This window comes from Piliocolobus tephrosceles, chromosome 1, assembly GCF_002776525.5.
Source record: "Piliocolobus tephrosceles isolate RC106 chromosome 1, ASM277652v3, whole genome shotgun sequence".
Classification (NCBI taxonomy): domain Eukaryota; kingdom Metazoa; phylum Chordata; class Mammalia; order Primates; family Cercopithecidae; genus Piliocolobus; species Piliocolobus tephrosceles.
This window is the reverse complement of record NC_045434.1, coordinates 33,579,295-33,595,402: the sequence shown is the minus strand read 5'-3', so window position 1 is coordinate 33,595,402 and position 16,108 is coordinate 33,579,295. Positions and strand designations below refer to the sequence as shown.

General features: G+C 40.2%; 1 protein-coding gene across 3 annotated transcripts in view; it reads left to right on the top strand.

The window, feature by feature from the left end:
- ASTN1 (astrotactin 1) overlaps nt 1-16,108 on the top strand; it is a 320,502-nt gene that overhangs the window by 159,386 nt on the left and 145,008 nt on the right. For all 3 annotated transcript variants that reach the window (XM_023231254.1, XM_023231253.2, XM_026447749.1), the window contains exon 8: nt 1,854-1,938. In XM_023231254.1, coding sequence (XP_023087022.1) covers nt 1,854-1,938 — 85 coding nt within the window. The remainder of the gene's footprint in view (nt 1-1,853; nt 1,939-16,108) is intronic.

Here is a 16,108-nt window from a genome sequence, read left to right as displayed (position 1 = left end):
CCCCCCCCCCCCCCCGCCCCGAGACAGAGTCTCAATCTATCACCCAGGCTGGAGTGCAGTGGTGTGATCTCAGCTAATTGCAAGCTCCGCCTCCCAGGTTCATGCCATTCTCCTGCCTCAGCCTCCCAAGTAGCTGGGACTACAGGCACCCGCCACTACTCCCAGCTAATTTTTTTTTGTCTCATTTTCCGTTGAGATGGGGTTTCACCGTGTTAGCCAGGATGGTCTCGATCTCTTGACCTTGTGATCCACCCATCTCGACTTTGCAAAGTGCTGGGATTACAGGCGTGAGCCACCGTGCCTGGCCTCATCAGCCACCTAATTTCAAGCTGTGTTTTTCTATTTTTGGCTCAGAGCTCCCTGACCATTTCTAGATATAGCTCAGTACCACTGAAGCCAATAAACTTGAACCTACTGTGGATCCAGCCCATGTGGAAGTCAGAATTCACCATGCAGGAGGTAATGTCCTGATCAAATACTCCCTGTGGGTTTTTTTTTTTTTTTTTTTTTTTTAATGAAGAAGTTTTCACTCTACTTCTCAGCACATTGAGCTGAACAGCTGTGGGGGACAAAAATGGTGTGACCTGGTAGTGAGACTCTGATGGACAGCCGCTTGTAGGTCAATCTTGAAACGAATGGCTAAGCTAAGATGCTAAAAAAAGCTCTTGCTCAGGCCCTATCCAATACCTTGCCCCTTAACTGTAAGGCCCCTTCACTTCGTTTTTACTGGGTTTTATCTTCAGAAAGAGAAAATAGCACTCAAAGCTATTATTCTATTTATATCATCTTAAAGTGTTTCTTTCTGGAGAGATAAAGAAATGGTATACCCATCATTTCACTAGGACATGGCACTTTTGTTATTTACAAATTTCAGAAAGTCACACTTTGCTTTTTCACAAGTTATAAATTAAACAAGCAGACATTTAAATAGTAGGAACTAGTGTTGTAGTATAACTGGCCTCAGTAGTTTGGGCTACATGTCATTGCATAAAGAATTATCAGTATAATGAAGCAGCAACAATTTTCTTCAAAATCCGTAGTGAATAGAGCAATGATTCTTAATCTTTTGGGGATCTTGGATTTGCTAAATCAGATGAATGTTATGGGACCCTGCCTCAAAAAAAAATGCATATACACACATGTACAGTTTTGCATGAAATTCCAGAAGGTTCATGGATCCCTTGGTATACTAATGGAATAACAAATTATAATGAAACATAGTGATATCCTAAACAAAAGTGGAATTGTAGATGATTCTTCTGGTGACCCACTCCCAGATAATTAATTATTTTTACTGGTGGGAGATAAAGGTTGGAGTCAGATGGACATAGGCTCAAACATTAACTCTGCCACTTACAAGCTGTCTACAAGCCTTCAATTTTCTCAAGCCTGTTTTTCCCATTAGCATAACATAGCCAATAATACCTACTTTCCAAGATTCCTAGAAATATTTGGTGAAATAATTCACTTATGCAGTCTTTAAACATTGTTATGCATCTAGTATGTGCATTGTAGTATACTGGGCATTGAGAAAATAAAGATGAAAAAGTCACTTTCCTCAAAGGATTGTTGGTCTTTGTGCTTACAGAACACATATAATAGGTGCTTTCTAAATATTAGATTCCTCTTCTATGAAAAGTATCACACACTGGAGAATGGAGAGATTGGTGGGAGTATCCATTTATGTGAGTGGTGGAGACAGGAGTATATGACATAACGGAACTTACTGTGCCACTCATGCTAATATCAGAGTAAGAGTTTACCCTGACTATTTCATGTTAATTTTTACAAACACAGACATGTTAATCAATTCCTTCATGTTTCTCTTTCTTCCTCCTTACCCTGCTTCTAAGGGGAATGCCTCTGCTACGAAGGCTACATGAAGGATCCAGTACATAAGCACCTTTGCATTCGGAACGAATGGGGGACAAACCAGGGGTAAGTGAGGGCATGACGACTTAGCTGGTTCCCACATGTCACTGCTCCTTACACAGACATGACGTGGAACAACTGCATGGAGAGGAATAGAACTAAAGGGTGGGTATATTCTGAGCAGCAAATGGGTAAAAATGTCACTATGCCTTTCCATATTTATACCATTCCAGTGACGTCCATATCATCTCTTTCTCCATTTACGAGTCAAGGGATGATGCCTCTGACTCGCAGCCCTGCGGCTTCCAGCTGGGATCTGAAAATCAAGCTGTCCCTCTCTTCCTTTTCACACTGCCGCCAGCCATGAGGATTCCACAGGCAGAATTTAGCTGATGATTTTGTTGGAGACACATGAAGCCACAGAGACTCCAATGTAGCTCTCCCAGAGCCTGATGAGCTTTGCCAGACTGACATGAGTGGAAATGTGTTTTCACCAGGACTGTCAGCAGGGGTGACATACAGAGACTCAGGAAGTACTCTGTGTTGAATAAGAGAGTATTTTTGCCTGATCCCCAATTGCCATTTCTCAATGAGACTTGTTTTCCCCTAGACACACACGAATGGGACAAAGTAGTTACCTTGTGTATTCCTTTTTTTTTTTTTTTTTTTTGAGATAGAGTCTCACTCTGTCACCCAGGCTGGAGTGCAGTGGTGTGATCTCGGCTCACTGCAAGCTCTGCCTCCCAGGTTGAAGCCATTCTCCTGCCTCAGCCTCCTGAGTAGCTGGGACTACAGGTGCCCGCCACCACCCCCAGCTATTTTTTTGTATTTTTAGTAGAGACAGAGTTTCACCGTGTTAGCCAGTAGTGTATTCCTTTTTTGTTTTCATTTTTTACATTTTGAATGTTGTTATTGGGATAAAAAATATATAACATACAATGTATCATTTAACCATTTTTAAATATACAATTCAGTGGCATTAAGTACGCTCACATTATACAAGCATCTCCATTGTTCACTTTCTATTGCCTTTTTGTTTTTTAATTGAGACATTGTCTTGCTTTGTTGCCCAGGCTGGAGTGTAGTGGCATGATAATAGCTCACAGTAACATCCAACTCCTGACCTCAAGCCAACCTCCCGCCTCAGTCTCCCAAAGTGCTAGGATTACTGGCATGAGCCACTGTGCCCTGCCCTCTATTACTTTTTAAAAGCGACTTTCTACTTTCCTTTAGATGTTGAGAGTTTACTTTCTGCATTGGCTGGGTCCTGAAGGAGGGTGGGAGGAGAAGGGGATCAATAAATGTGAACTAATAATGGTAATCAATGGAACAGGAAAAACTAGAAAGAAATCAAGGCAAAAGCCATCTCAGAATGGTTACTTGGATTGCAAATTAGATATGTGTTTGCAGCTTGACAGGTGGAAAAAAGGAACCAATGTCATTTCAGACATTGCCATGGAGGACTCACGTCCCTGAGGTCAATGATCTACCCCTTCCATGTGATTCTGATGAGACCAAACCTAGAATATTGAATGTAGTTCTGGACTCTCAAAGCAATAAATATGGTGACAAATGGGTGAGCATTTGGAGAAGAGCAATAAAAATGATTGAAGAGCCCAAGGGAGTGATTTATGATAAAGGGATAGAAGAACTCAACTCTGAGAACTTAGCTAGCTGATGACTAAGTCAAGGCATGATAGATGCCCATAGATGTTAGGAGAGGGCAAATGTTCTGGAACGGGTTGAAGTTGAGGGATAAGGACAAGAGAGAATGAAGTTAGAGAAAGGAAATCTGAGTCACAGGTCAGAAAACTTGGGGAAGTCAAAATGCCATGAAATTTTTCTGTGCGTGAAAATGAAGGATTGCTCAGTTTGGGTAGAATTTGAGGTCATATCACAGAGAGAGCCCACAAAATTTAGAGGAAGGTGTTTGTAAAAGGGCAGCTACATATGAGGCAGCCTGTTATTGAAAGATTGGGGAGAAGGGCAGAAGGTTTGGCTGACAGATGTGCAGTGGGATATGAGGGAATAATACCACTGGCTATTTAAATTCTATGGAGTCCCCTTACTGTCTTCGCCTCTGAAATGTTTGCATAGTTTCTGGGGATCCAAAATTTTAGCTTATGGGATGGCTAAGAATCACACTGGACTGTGGTTCTTACTAATTAAAATAGTGTAAAAACTGATGGCTAACCAATCTCTGTCTCTTAGCTTCTGACTTGCTGCTGGAGAAAACAATGACAAAATATTTCACTTCTGCCCTGAGTGATCCAGGCTGGCTGGCATAGTGATTGGATTTGTGGCTAATCGCTCAAGCCTCCACATCCCTAGCCTTGTAGACAGATCATGTGAGGATGGGCCTGACTTCACTTGATAATTGCATAAGCCTTCATCGTTCCCTCTGGCTGTATGTAGAGACAGTCTTAGGATGTAGACAAGCACCTCAAGGGAAATGGTTGAGGTCCCAGCATAAGTGTCATTGAAAACAAGACAGGCTAAAGCAGTGAGTTATAGACTGACAGGAACATTAGCCCCAGGAAATAGACAAGAAGACCTAATCTGTCATTTCTATCTTTAATTTCCATTATTCTATGATCATCACTGTCTATGAGGTCTCATTTTGGACACTAATAAAATAATGGAGCAACTGTTAAGAGGAGGAAAAAAGTGACTACCTTGAGGATAATGGAACCAGGAGTGATAAGCAGTGTGAGTTTATATGTACACAGTATTAAAAAAGTGCCAGACAAATGACTGTATTTTTCCTCATAAAATGACAAGGTATGTGAAAAGTATAAGATGCCATACATCTTGATTTAAATCAGGGATCTGATGCCATGTTTCTTTAAATGATTCTCAAAAAAATTAATCGAAATTGGTTTGAACATGAAGACTGTCACTTGAATTGAAAACCGCCTGACAGATTGCCAACTAGTGATACGTATTGAGGTATTATGGAAAAATCAATGGTATGTCCGATTTTCCTGAATATTTTATTTAATTCTCCTGAAGTGGAGGCAAGCAGCCCATGTGTGAATGTTTTTCACTTCACATTCTTATATTACATACATTAAAATAGCTGAAGATTCCTTTGAAGTAGAGCAACCACATCCTAGGCCAGTAATAGTTAAAATAAATTCTTTAGTGAAATATCAAGGTCAAATGTACTAGGAGAAAAGTAACAATAAGTCTTTATGACTTTCAGACAAGGAAGAAAATTGATCAAGGACACTAATACAAGAAGTTACAAATTGATTATTTTTTTTGAGGCAGAAGAGTGGCACCTGCAACTTTACACAGCCTCTGCCTTGTTCTAGTTACCTGGTCCTGAATGTGTGTGTGTGTGTTTGTGTGTGCATGTGTGTGTATGTGGTGTGTGTGTGAGTGAGTGAGTGGTGCCTGTGTTGTATGTGTGCACATGTGGTATATGTGTGATTGTATGGTGTGTGTGTGTGTGTGTGTGTGTGTGTATGTGCTTGACAGGAAGCCAGTTTGTTTATAGTAATTCTCTCACCACTCCATCATTTATTCTCCTACTCATTTGTGTTTTCAACAGATACTTGCCCCATTACCTATCATGGTCCAGGGTACGCTAGGTTGTTGTTTATAGAAGAAGATGTGGTTCCTGCTGTGGAAGAGCTAACAGTCTACGTAGATAGTTGAAAGAGTAGCAAGTAATTGCAATGAAATCTAAGACTTATTAAAATAAAGGTGTGAGCAAAAGTCTGTGGGATTGAAGTTTAAGGGGTGAGTTATGTGAGGTCAAAGAATGTGGAATAGGGTTTCATGGAGAATTTGGATTGTGAACTGTTCTACTTGCCAGATAACAAAGGTCATTCTAAGCAAAGGGAACCAGAATGTAGAAAGGTATGGAGACGTGAGAAACATGGTTTTTTCAGGAATGGTAAATTAAAAGCTCAATGTAGCATAAGAATTCACTTTACAGAGAGAGGATAAGAGGCTGGTAAGGTGGCAAAAGAAGAGGTAGGAAAGAGGTCTTATTTACTAAGGCTGTGGACATTAAAGCTCCAGTGCACAGGACCCTAGACCTGCTAGCAGGAGGGAGGGAGGCGTTCCAGGTGTACTCTCACTACACATTACTTTTTGGAACCTGTCATATTAAATTTAAATGATCCTAAAAAGCAAAGAAACAAACGCAAAACCTCTTGGGGTTATCTAGACTTTTATTTATCTGGATTATCTCAGTAAAACATAGTCCTAAAATTATCCTGTAGATAAAAGTCAAGACCAAACATCCAAGAATGACAGAGAATTGGAGACCATATGCAGAAAGCATGTGAATCGAAGAGGTTGCAATCATTTCCTGGTGACTCCAGTTCTGCCACAATTACTCAGGCAGAAATGAGGCAGGTTGAAACATTTGTGTGTTGGTCTTAGTGGTGAAGCTAGTCACTCCAGCTCAGCCAGGTGACAGGGTCCAGGTGGCACATTAAGAAGGTCCTATTCACTAAGAGTAAAAATAGCTTCAGAAAGATTTAAACAAAGTCACAGATGACAGATTTCTAATGGGTTATTAAAAGAACATGGAATGTTTGAGGTTACAGCCTTGGTCTTTGAGGTTGGCAACAAAATCAATCATTCCCTGCCACAACATCCCTTGTGACCCTGCTGCCAGGCACAGGACCCAGGGTGGACAGGTCTTACCCCTGCACAGTGGCTTACCTTGTCTTCTGTCTCCCTTGTATGAATTCACTGAATAACTCCTCGGCCTGCCATCCCTGTGGCTGCATAGACACAGCCAGGGACTGTTAAAATCTGTGTTTGATATTTGTTTGCTAGGACAACAAGGACAAATTGGAAAATTTTCACAGAAGAGAATTGAAAACAATAAATGAGGGTAGAGGAGGCAAGAGAGATTGATTTACATGAAAATGTTAGAGGAGGAAAAACAGATTTATGTAGCTACTCTGGAAATGATTATGAAAGACTATAATTGTGTTTTTTTGTTAAGTTAAAAAGTACATCCAAGGGCCTCTAGATACAATTTTCAGAATATCACAATGAGGTTAAATTCATGCATTTGAAGATTCCCATTAAATAATAGCCTGATTTCTTATTCTGGCATCTCAGATACAGAGGGCAACACCAAGGAGATTCCCCACTAGAAAGATATAAAATATCACTGGATTTCAATGCTGAAGGATTGAAGGAGACAGAGTGATCATTCATGAGATGGGAAGTGACCTGCTGTGGAAAATGAACAGGTGTTTTTCCCAGGTGTTAGAAGCTGTTGTCAGGAGTGGTCCTGCTCATCAGAGTACTTCTTCCTTACACTGCCTGCTCTGGAGGCAATGCACTTACCATGACATGCCAGGTAGGTGCACACAGGCACACACACATTCACTCACTCATACATGGCCCACGCTGCCTTAATATGTCATTCTCATTGTCCCAGGTGTATACTGTCTCCCCTTCTATTTCTGCAACTTCTTCCTACTTCTCACCCACTCAGGACTGCTTAGGGATTCTATATCTTTTTAAGGAGCAAATGTCCCAAACCATTGGAGCCAGTTCCCACTTGAAGCCAAGAATGAGGACTGTGTCATCATGACTGGCCTCAGCTCCTCTGTCTTGCTCAAAACATGTCCTTGACAGGAGGTGATTTTATTTTGTCCTGCCTGAAGGATGTTATTCTTTTTTTTTTTTTTTTTTTTTTTTTTTTTTTGAGACGGAGTCTTGCTCTGTCGACCAGGCTGGAGTGCAGTGGCTGGATCTCAGCTCACTGCAAGCTCCGCCTCCCGGGTTCACGCCATTCTCCTGCCTCAGCCTCCCAAGTAGCTTGGGACTACAGGCGCCCGCCACCTCGCCCGGCTAGTTTTTTTTGTATTTTTTAGTAAAGACGGGGTTTCACCGTGTTAGCCAGGATGGTCTCGATCTCCTGACCTCGTGATCCGCCTGTCTCGGCCTCCCAAAGTGCTGGGATTACAGGCTTGAGCCACCGCGCCCGGCCGGGATGTTATTCTTAACAGTTCCTTAGAGACTACTAACAGGACAAAGGCCACATCTGGTAGAGAGGATACCATTGCCTCTGAGTTCTAGGACTGAGGTGAGGCCAACATTCACTAATTATTCAAAAAGATCCAAAATCAATCCTGACTTCTCTTGTCCACCTAAAACTGAGCAAGAACCTCCTCTCAGCTGTCATCAAAGTGTAAATGCTTAGACCATCTTAGGGCAGCGACTGGCATGTTGAGCTGTAGCTTTGATTCTAAGCCCAGGTTTTGGGCCATGTCTTGTTTCTTTGACCAGCCCAAAGTCTTTTCCAAAGTGACTCAGGTGGGGTCAGACAGTCTGCTGTGACATAGGAAATTTCTGACTCTTCGCCTATTTCTAGCTCATCTGACTGTTACTTCCCCCACCCCTTTGCTGGTCTCCAGGTCACTGCTGTCGCGTTCACCTTCATCCAACCCCTCAAACAAGATTTGCTGGCCAGACTGTGGCTGCTTCTTTATCTCTGGGTGCCCTCCTTTCCTGCCCTCCAGCCCAGACTTCATTGTCTGTGCCCAGCTTCTGTCATTGCTTTGCCATCTACAAATGGGATTATCTTCCCATTAGCTCTCTTTTAATTCTTCTTCCTCTCTCTCTTCCTCTCTCATCATTATCACTTATTGCTAATAAGGATTTCCAGCATATTCATTTAGCAATTTATTTTATTCCTCCTCCTCCTCCTTCTCCTCTTCCTCCACCTCCTCCTCCTCCTTCTCCTCCTCCTCCTTCTTCTCTCTCTTCCTCTGCCTCTCTCATCTCCTCCCTCTCACTCTCCCTCTTCCCCCACTCTCTCTTGCTCTCTCTTACCCTCCTCTCTGTCTCTGCCCCTCTTTCTTTCTGTTTTACCTTTATCTTCTCTCTTCCCCTAGGAATCAATGAAAACGTGACTACCTTTTCTGTTACATTTTTCTATGTCCAACAGACCAAAGGGGCTCTTGGAATTTAACCTAAAGTTCTGTTTCTTCTCTCTAGAGATGCCCTGCTGAAACCTGATTCTAGCAGAAACATCATTCCTTAAAAGGAAAAAAAAAAAAAAAAAAAAAAAAAAAAAACCTCGGGCAGGAACTGAGTGCTTGAAAGTAAATCTCCACCTACCAGGATTTCCTCCACAGACAGACTTAACAGAATCGTCCCCTCCAGTTGGCTTGGGAAACTCTGCACCTCCTTCTCAGGGATTTTCTCAAGTGAAAACATATTTAACTTGACCAATTTTTCACAAAACCCTGGTGGTCAGTCAGCTGAATACAGTGATACACTGTTCTTTGTAGAGGACATCAGGCTAAGAGGACATCTCTCCAGCAATGGAGGGCTAAAACCCAACCCATGCTTGCTAAAACAAGCCAACTCTGTGACAAAGGGCACATCTGTCCAGATGGGTACTTTTTTCTGATTTACACAAAGGCTCTTAATGAGCTAGTGCTGAATCTGTGGTCATTTTGAGTGACGCCCTTTGCTCCCCTCTTGGAGGCAATTGTAACCTTCTTGGTTACTCAGGATGATACAAGAACAAAATGTGCCGTAATGAGTGACTCCTGCATGCCGGTTCATGGAGCAGTTACCTAAGTATCATCTGATTTCAGATGTCTACCCCCAGAGATTTAAATTTCACAAGTCTGGGAGAGAGCCCAGAATCCGTACATTTGACAAGCTCCCCCAGATGTTTCTGAAGCACAGCCAGACTTAAGAACACTTCTTAAGCAAGACATGGACTCTCCAGACACCTCAAGAAGGCATCCTTTTATCAGTGAATTAATTTTTTCCAATGAAAATAAGAATGAGCTTGTAGACGAGTGACTAAGTGCAGTTTTAAAGATCCTTGCATTTTATTATTAGTAGTATTGTTTTTTGAGATGGAATTTCACTCTTGTTGCCCAGGCTGGAGAGCAATGGTGTGATCTTGGCTCACCGCAACCTCCACCTCCCAGGTTCAAGGGATTCTCCTGCCTCAGCCTCTTGAGTAGCTGAGATTACAGGCATGCGCCACCAAGCCCAGCTCATTTTGTATTTTTAGTAGAGACAGGGTTTCTCCATGTTGGTCAGGCTGGTCTCAAACACCCGACCTCAGGTGATCCTCCCACCTCAGCCTCCCAAAGTGCTGGGATTACCAATGTGAGCCACTGCCCCTGGCACATTTTATTAATTGGGAAATAGGGAGCCAGAGAAGTGAAGTTACTTGCCCAAGGTCACATAGCTGGTAGTCAAGCTTCATAGAAACCGCTGAGTATTGGAGACAAGTCAGTGGGCTAAATAAACATTTAAAAGAGAGAGCAATGTGAAGAGCATATAATACTCTGAAAGTCAGGGATCAGCTGTAGATGGGAGGTGGACAGCCTACGGTTGACAGACTGCTTCTCTGCATCTCACTTCCCCAAGACTGAGGGATCCATCTTCATCCCATCCCCTCCCCGTGGCGACAAGAGTCCACCTACAGTGCTGCCTACCCCCAGAGGAGTGGGGAGGCTCGGTCACGCCGTTGTCTCTGACTAGTCCAGTCACGGCACCAAGAGACTTATTTCAAACAGTGCCAGAGGCAGGAACACTCATATTTCCTCCAACATGTCCACCAGGGTGAAAAAAAATCAACCTCAATTTACCCTCCCATCTGCTCAAGAATGGAAGATAAATTGTTTCAATTTTATAGAAATGAATGTTTTATGTTTTGCCTATGCTTTCCAGATAGTGTCCTGCATTTATATATTCTACTGCATGCATGGGCATTCCACTAGGAATGCTCCCTAGACTTTCACCTTCCCTGGGTTTCAGTATACAAATACTAGGTTTGAGAGTGCTGTTATTTTTCCTGGCTTTGGAGATTTTGGCTATTTATTTTTATTTTTTTAAATCAATAGAAAAAAATACATTCATTATCCCATGTGTAGAGAAAACTGCCATTACCGTTCTGGCGTGTTTCTCCCCAATTTCTTTTTCTATGCATCAAATGCTTGCTTTTTACTACCCCCCACCTCGATTCTGTATATATTTTTGTTCTCTCTCATAATTTAACAATGAGCGTGTGTTATTTTATAATCACAAAATAGGATGACATATAAAGAAATAAGCATTAAAAATATCTTTGAGATACATTATTTTTCTCAAAACTTTTTCCTTGAGTATGTTATTCTTAATGACTAATTTAAAACCTTCAATTTCAGACTATTTTTAGAGGAAAGAAGACAGCAGCACAGGGCCTAGCATTCAGGTCAAACTCCTTTAATATAAATATCTCTGGAAGTCTGTGTATAATAAGAAGTTGTAGGAACACTATCTAGCATCCTGCATGTTCAACATCATATTTAATGCATTACAACTTCAATGTCACTGAATGCTTGGAGTAATCCCTCACATAATGCTAATTAATTGCTGTCATTAGGCAGGGCACAGTGACTCACACTTGTAATCCCAGCACTTTGGGAGGCTGAGGTGAGTGGATCACCTGACGTCAGGAGTTCGAGACCAGCCTGGTCAACATGGTGACACCCCATCTTTCTACTAAAAATACAGAAAATTAGCTGGGCATGGTGGCGGGTGCCATGGTGGCGGGCGCCTGTAATCCCATCACACACACACACACACACATACACATACACACACCATGGAACACTACTATATACACACACACATTTTATATATATGCATACACACATTACATATATGTATGAATATGTATTTTATATATATAACATTTTCTTTATTCACTCATCAGTTGATGAGCACTTAGATTAATTCCATGTCTTTGCAATTGTGAGTTGTGCTGTGATAAACATATACATGCAGGTGTTTTTTTGATATAGTGACTACTTTTCCTTTGGATAGATACACAATAGTGGGATTGCTGCATCAAATGGTAGGTCTACTTTTAATTCTTTGATAAATTTCCATGCTGCTTTCCATAGAGGTTGTTATAATTTACATTCCCACTAGCAGTGTATAAGCATTCCTTTTTCACCACATGCATGCCAACATCTGTTGTTTTCTGACTTTTTAATAATGGCCGTTCTGGTTGGGGTAAAGTGGTATCTCATTGTGGTTTTAATTTACATGTCCCTGATGATTAATACTGTTGAGCATTTTTTCATGTTTGTTTGGTCATTTTTTTTTTTTTTTTTTAGGTATGTCAATTCATGTCCTTTGCCTGGTTTTTAATGGGATTTTTTTCTTGCTGATTTATTTGAGTTCCTTGTAGATTTTGGATATTAGTCCTTTGCAGATGCATATTTTGCAAATATTTTCTCCCATTCTGTAGGTTGTCTGTTTGCTCTTGATTATGAAATAAAATGGTTGTTTCTTTTGCTGTGCAGAAGCTTTTTAGTTTAGTTAAGTACCATTGATTTGTTTTTTGTTTTGTTGCATTTACTTTTGGGGTCTTAGTCATAAATTCTTTGTCTAGGCCAATGTCCAGAGGGTTTTCCCTAGGTTTTCTGCTAGAATTTTCATGGTTTCAGATCTTAGATTTAAGTCTTTCATCCATCTTAAGTTAATTTTTATGTATGGTGAGGGATAGGGATCCCGTTTCTGCATGTGGCTATTCAGCTTTCCCAGCACCATTTATTGAATAGGGTGTCCTTTCCTCGATTTTTGTTTTTGTATGTTTTGTTAAAGATCATATGGTTGTAAGTATTTGGCTTTATTTCTGGGTTCTCTATTCTGTTCCATTGAGATATATATATATACACTTTTATACCAGTACCATGCTATTTTGGTTATGATAGTCTTGTGTAATTTGAGATCAGGTAATATGATGCATCAGGATTTGTTATTTTTACTTAGGACTGCTTTGGCTATTCGGGCTTCTGTTGTTGCTGCTGTTCCATATGAATTTTAGAATTGTTTTTTCTAAATGTGAAAAAAGGTCTTGATATTTTGGTAGGAATTTCATTGAATCTGTAGGTTACTTTGGGCAGTATGGTCATTTTCATGATATTGGTTCTTCCAATTAATGAGCATGGGGGGTGTTCCCATTTGCTTGTGTCATGTCTGATTTCTTTCAGCAGTGTTTTGTAGAGTTCTCCCTGTAGAGATCTTTCACCTCCTTGGTTAAGTATTTTCCTAGGTGTTTTTTTTTTGTTTTGTTTTGTTTTGTTTTGTTTTTTTGTAGCTATTGTAAAAGAGATTAAGTTCTTGATTTTATTCTCAGCTGGGTCATTGTTGGTTTATAGCAGTGCCAATAATTTGTATACATTGATTGTGTAACCTAGACTTTACTGAATTCATTTATCAGATCTAGGACTCTTGGAGGAAGTTTTAGGGTTTTCTAGGTAATAAGATAATATCATCAGCAAACAGAGAGAGCTTGACTTCTTCTTTTCCAATTAATTTGGATGCCCTTTTTTTCTTTGTCTTGCCAGATTGCCCTGGCTAGGACTTCTCATACTATGTTGAATAGAAGGGAGGAAAGTGGGAATACTTGTTTCCCTTTTCAGTATGATGTTGGCATGGGTTTTCCTTTCTTTTCTTTTCCTTTTTTCTTTTCTTTTTTTTTTTATTTTATTTTTTTATTTTTTTTGAGACGGAGTCTCACCCTTGCTGCCCAGGCTGGAGTGCAGTGGGGCGATCTCAAGTGGAGTTCAAGTAGAGTTCAAGCGATTTTCCTGCCTCAGCCTCCAGAGTAGCTGGGATTACAGGTGCCTGCCACCATGCACAGCTAATTTTTTGCATTTTTAGTAGAGATAGGGTTTCACCATGTTGGTCAGGCTGGTCTCGAACTTCCAACTTCAGGTGATCTGCCTGCCTCGGCCTCCCAAGGTGCTGGGATTATAGGCGTGAGCCACCGTGCCCAGCCTGGCTGTGGGTTTTCATATATGGCTTTTATTATTTTGAGGTATGTTTCTTCTGTGCCTATTTTCTTCAGAATTTTTATCATAAAGAGTTGCTGAATTTTATCAAATTTTTTTCTGCATCTATTGAGATGCTCATATGGCTTTTGTTTTTAAATGCTGTTTATAGGATGATTCACATTTATTGACTTGCATATGTTGACCCATTTCTGCATCCCTAGGATGAAACTCACTCGACCATGGTGATTTTTTTTTTAATGTGCTGTTGGATTTGGTTTGCTAGTATTTTCTTGGGGTTTTTGCTCTATATTCAGTTAGGATTGATCTGCAGTTTTTTTGTGTGTGTGTTATGTCCCTTCCTGGCTTTGGCATCAAGGTGATACTGGCTTCATAGAATGAGTTAGAGAGGAGTATCTCCTTCTCAGTCTTTTGGAATAGTTTCGATAGAATTGGTACCAATTCTACTTTGCATATTTGGTAGAATTTGGCTGTGAATGTATTTGCATCTTCCCCTGGGCTTTTTTGTTTGTTTGCTTTGGCCATTTTTTTTTTTTAACCAATTAATCTCACTGCTTATTATTGGTCTGTTCAGGGTTTCTATTCCTTCTTGATTCAAGCTAAAGGAGTTGTATGTCTTCGGGAATCTATTTCCTTTAAATTTTCTAGTTTGTGTGCATAGAGGTCACACTGGACATTTTAAAAGAGGTGAGTGATTAATTATATTTATTTCACCTACAATTTCTGTGAAAACAATGCTAGTAAAAATAATATTAAGGTTTATTCTTCCTATGCCAGTTCAATGGATTCTTGTCCAAACACGCATACTATAATCATTTTTCCTAAGTTTTAAACTTTATGTAATTTCAAAAATTAAGAGCAAACATTTTACCACTGCATATCTTATTTTCTACTTTATCTATTTTTTTTACAAAAGGAATGCATGTGATTGATAAAAAATCTAGAAACATACAAAACAGCAAAAAGAAGAAGATCCAAGCCACCCAAAGTACCATTCCCTAGAGAGTGTTCATACTGACTTTTTGTTTTATTTGTTTAGATATAATACTTTTGTTAACAAAATAACATTGGATTGTTCTGTCTCTTAATTTATTCATTTATGTGTGTGTGTGTATATTATATATATAAATATATATATATAAAATGTGCCTTTCTCATTGTGTGTGTGTGTGTGTGTGTGTGTGTGTGTGTGTGTATATATATATATATGGAGAGAGAGAGAGAGAGAGAGAAGCACATTTTATTATTTAAGGGTTGGTAGTACATTGACCAGAATCACAGGTAGTGAACAGAACTGTCTGATGCAAACATCTAGGCTTTTTTCATTAAACCACAATGAAGTTCAACAATTGGGGTCACTTTTTCCTTCCTTTATGGCCCTTCTCAACAGGTTTGTTAAACTTTCTGTGTGGTTTTCTACACTGAGACTAGCATTGTTGTTTTGAAGAAACGTAGGCAACACCAGACTTGCCAATTGGGGTTGGCCTTTAGATTTAAGACTCTTGGATGTCAGAGGGTCCCTAGACTTCTGTGAGGCTGTAAATAGTTGTTCAAAGCCCTAAGATTGCATTAACTCAATTAGCACTATAGGTGAAAGTCTCTCATGGGGCTGTCCAGACCACAGTTCTAAGCATGGTCTTCCATTCTGACATAGAACAGAGACTCCCTTGTGTATAACCACATAAGAAGGCTGACTTTGAAAGGAGTGAGTGCTCACCATTGTTGGATGGTCACAAGTGGAGATATATTCCACACTAGGAAAAACCTATGAGGAGTTGAATTAACATCAATGCCAGTGAACCATTGTACTTCGCATGCTGGTGTTATAGTACTCCCTACATTCTGCCCTGCAGGTGTGGGAGTAACCACCTATTTCATTCTATTCAAGGGATTGTGTACACCTCACTTCTAAGAGGGTAAACGTTCACCTGCTCACATTTGTATCTTTAAGAGAGGCAGCAGAACATAATGGGAAGAACACAACTGTGGAATCAGATAGACTTGGATTCAAATCTCATTCCGTCTTCTTAAAAGACTTGTGTTTTTGGCTAACCTCATAACCTTTATGAGTCTTATTTCTTAAAAATGAGAATAATAGTATCCATTTCATAGAACTGTTATAAAGAGTATTTTAAAAACCTAAATAAGATGAATTGCACGCAATAATATTACATGAAGTATGTAGGTACTCAATAAGTGATGGCCTGTTCACACTGATGATGCTTTGCGTTGGTCACAGCCTCATTTATGTTCTTTGAACTTTCACCAAATGATGTCAACCTTCATGTCAATTTGGCAGTTCAGTTTAGAGTAACCTACCTCTAGAACATAAATTCCATGAAGGCAGAAACAATGTCTGTTATGTAAAATTGTATTGTCATACCTTAATACACTGCCTGGTAAATAGTAGATGTTCCAGAAGTACTTGCTAAACA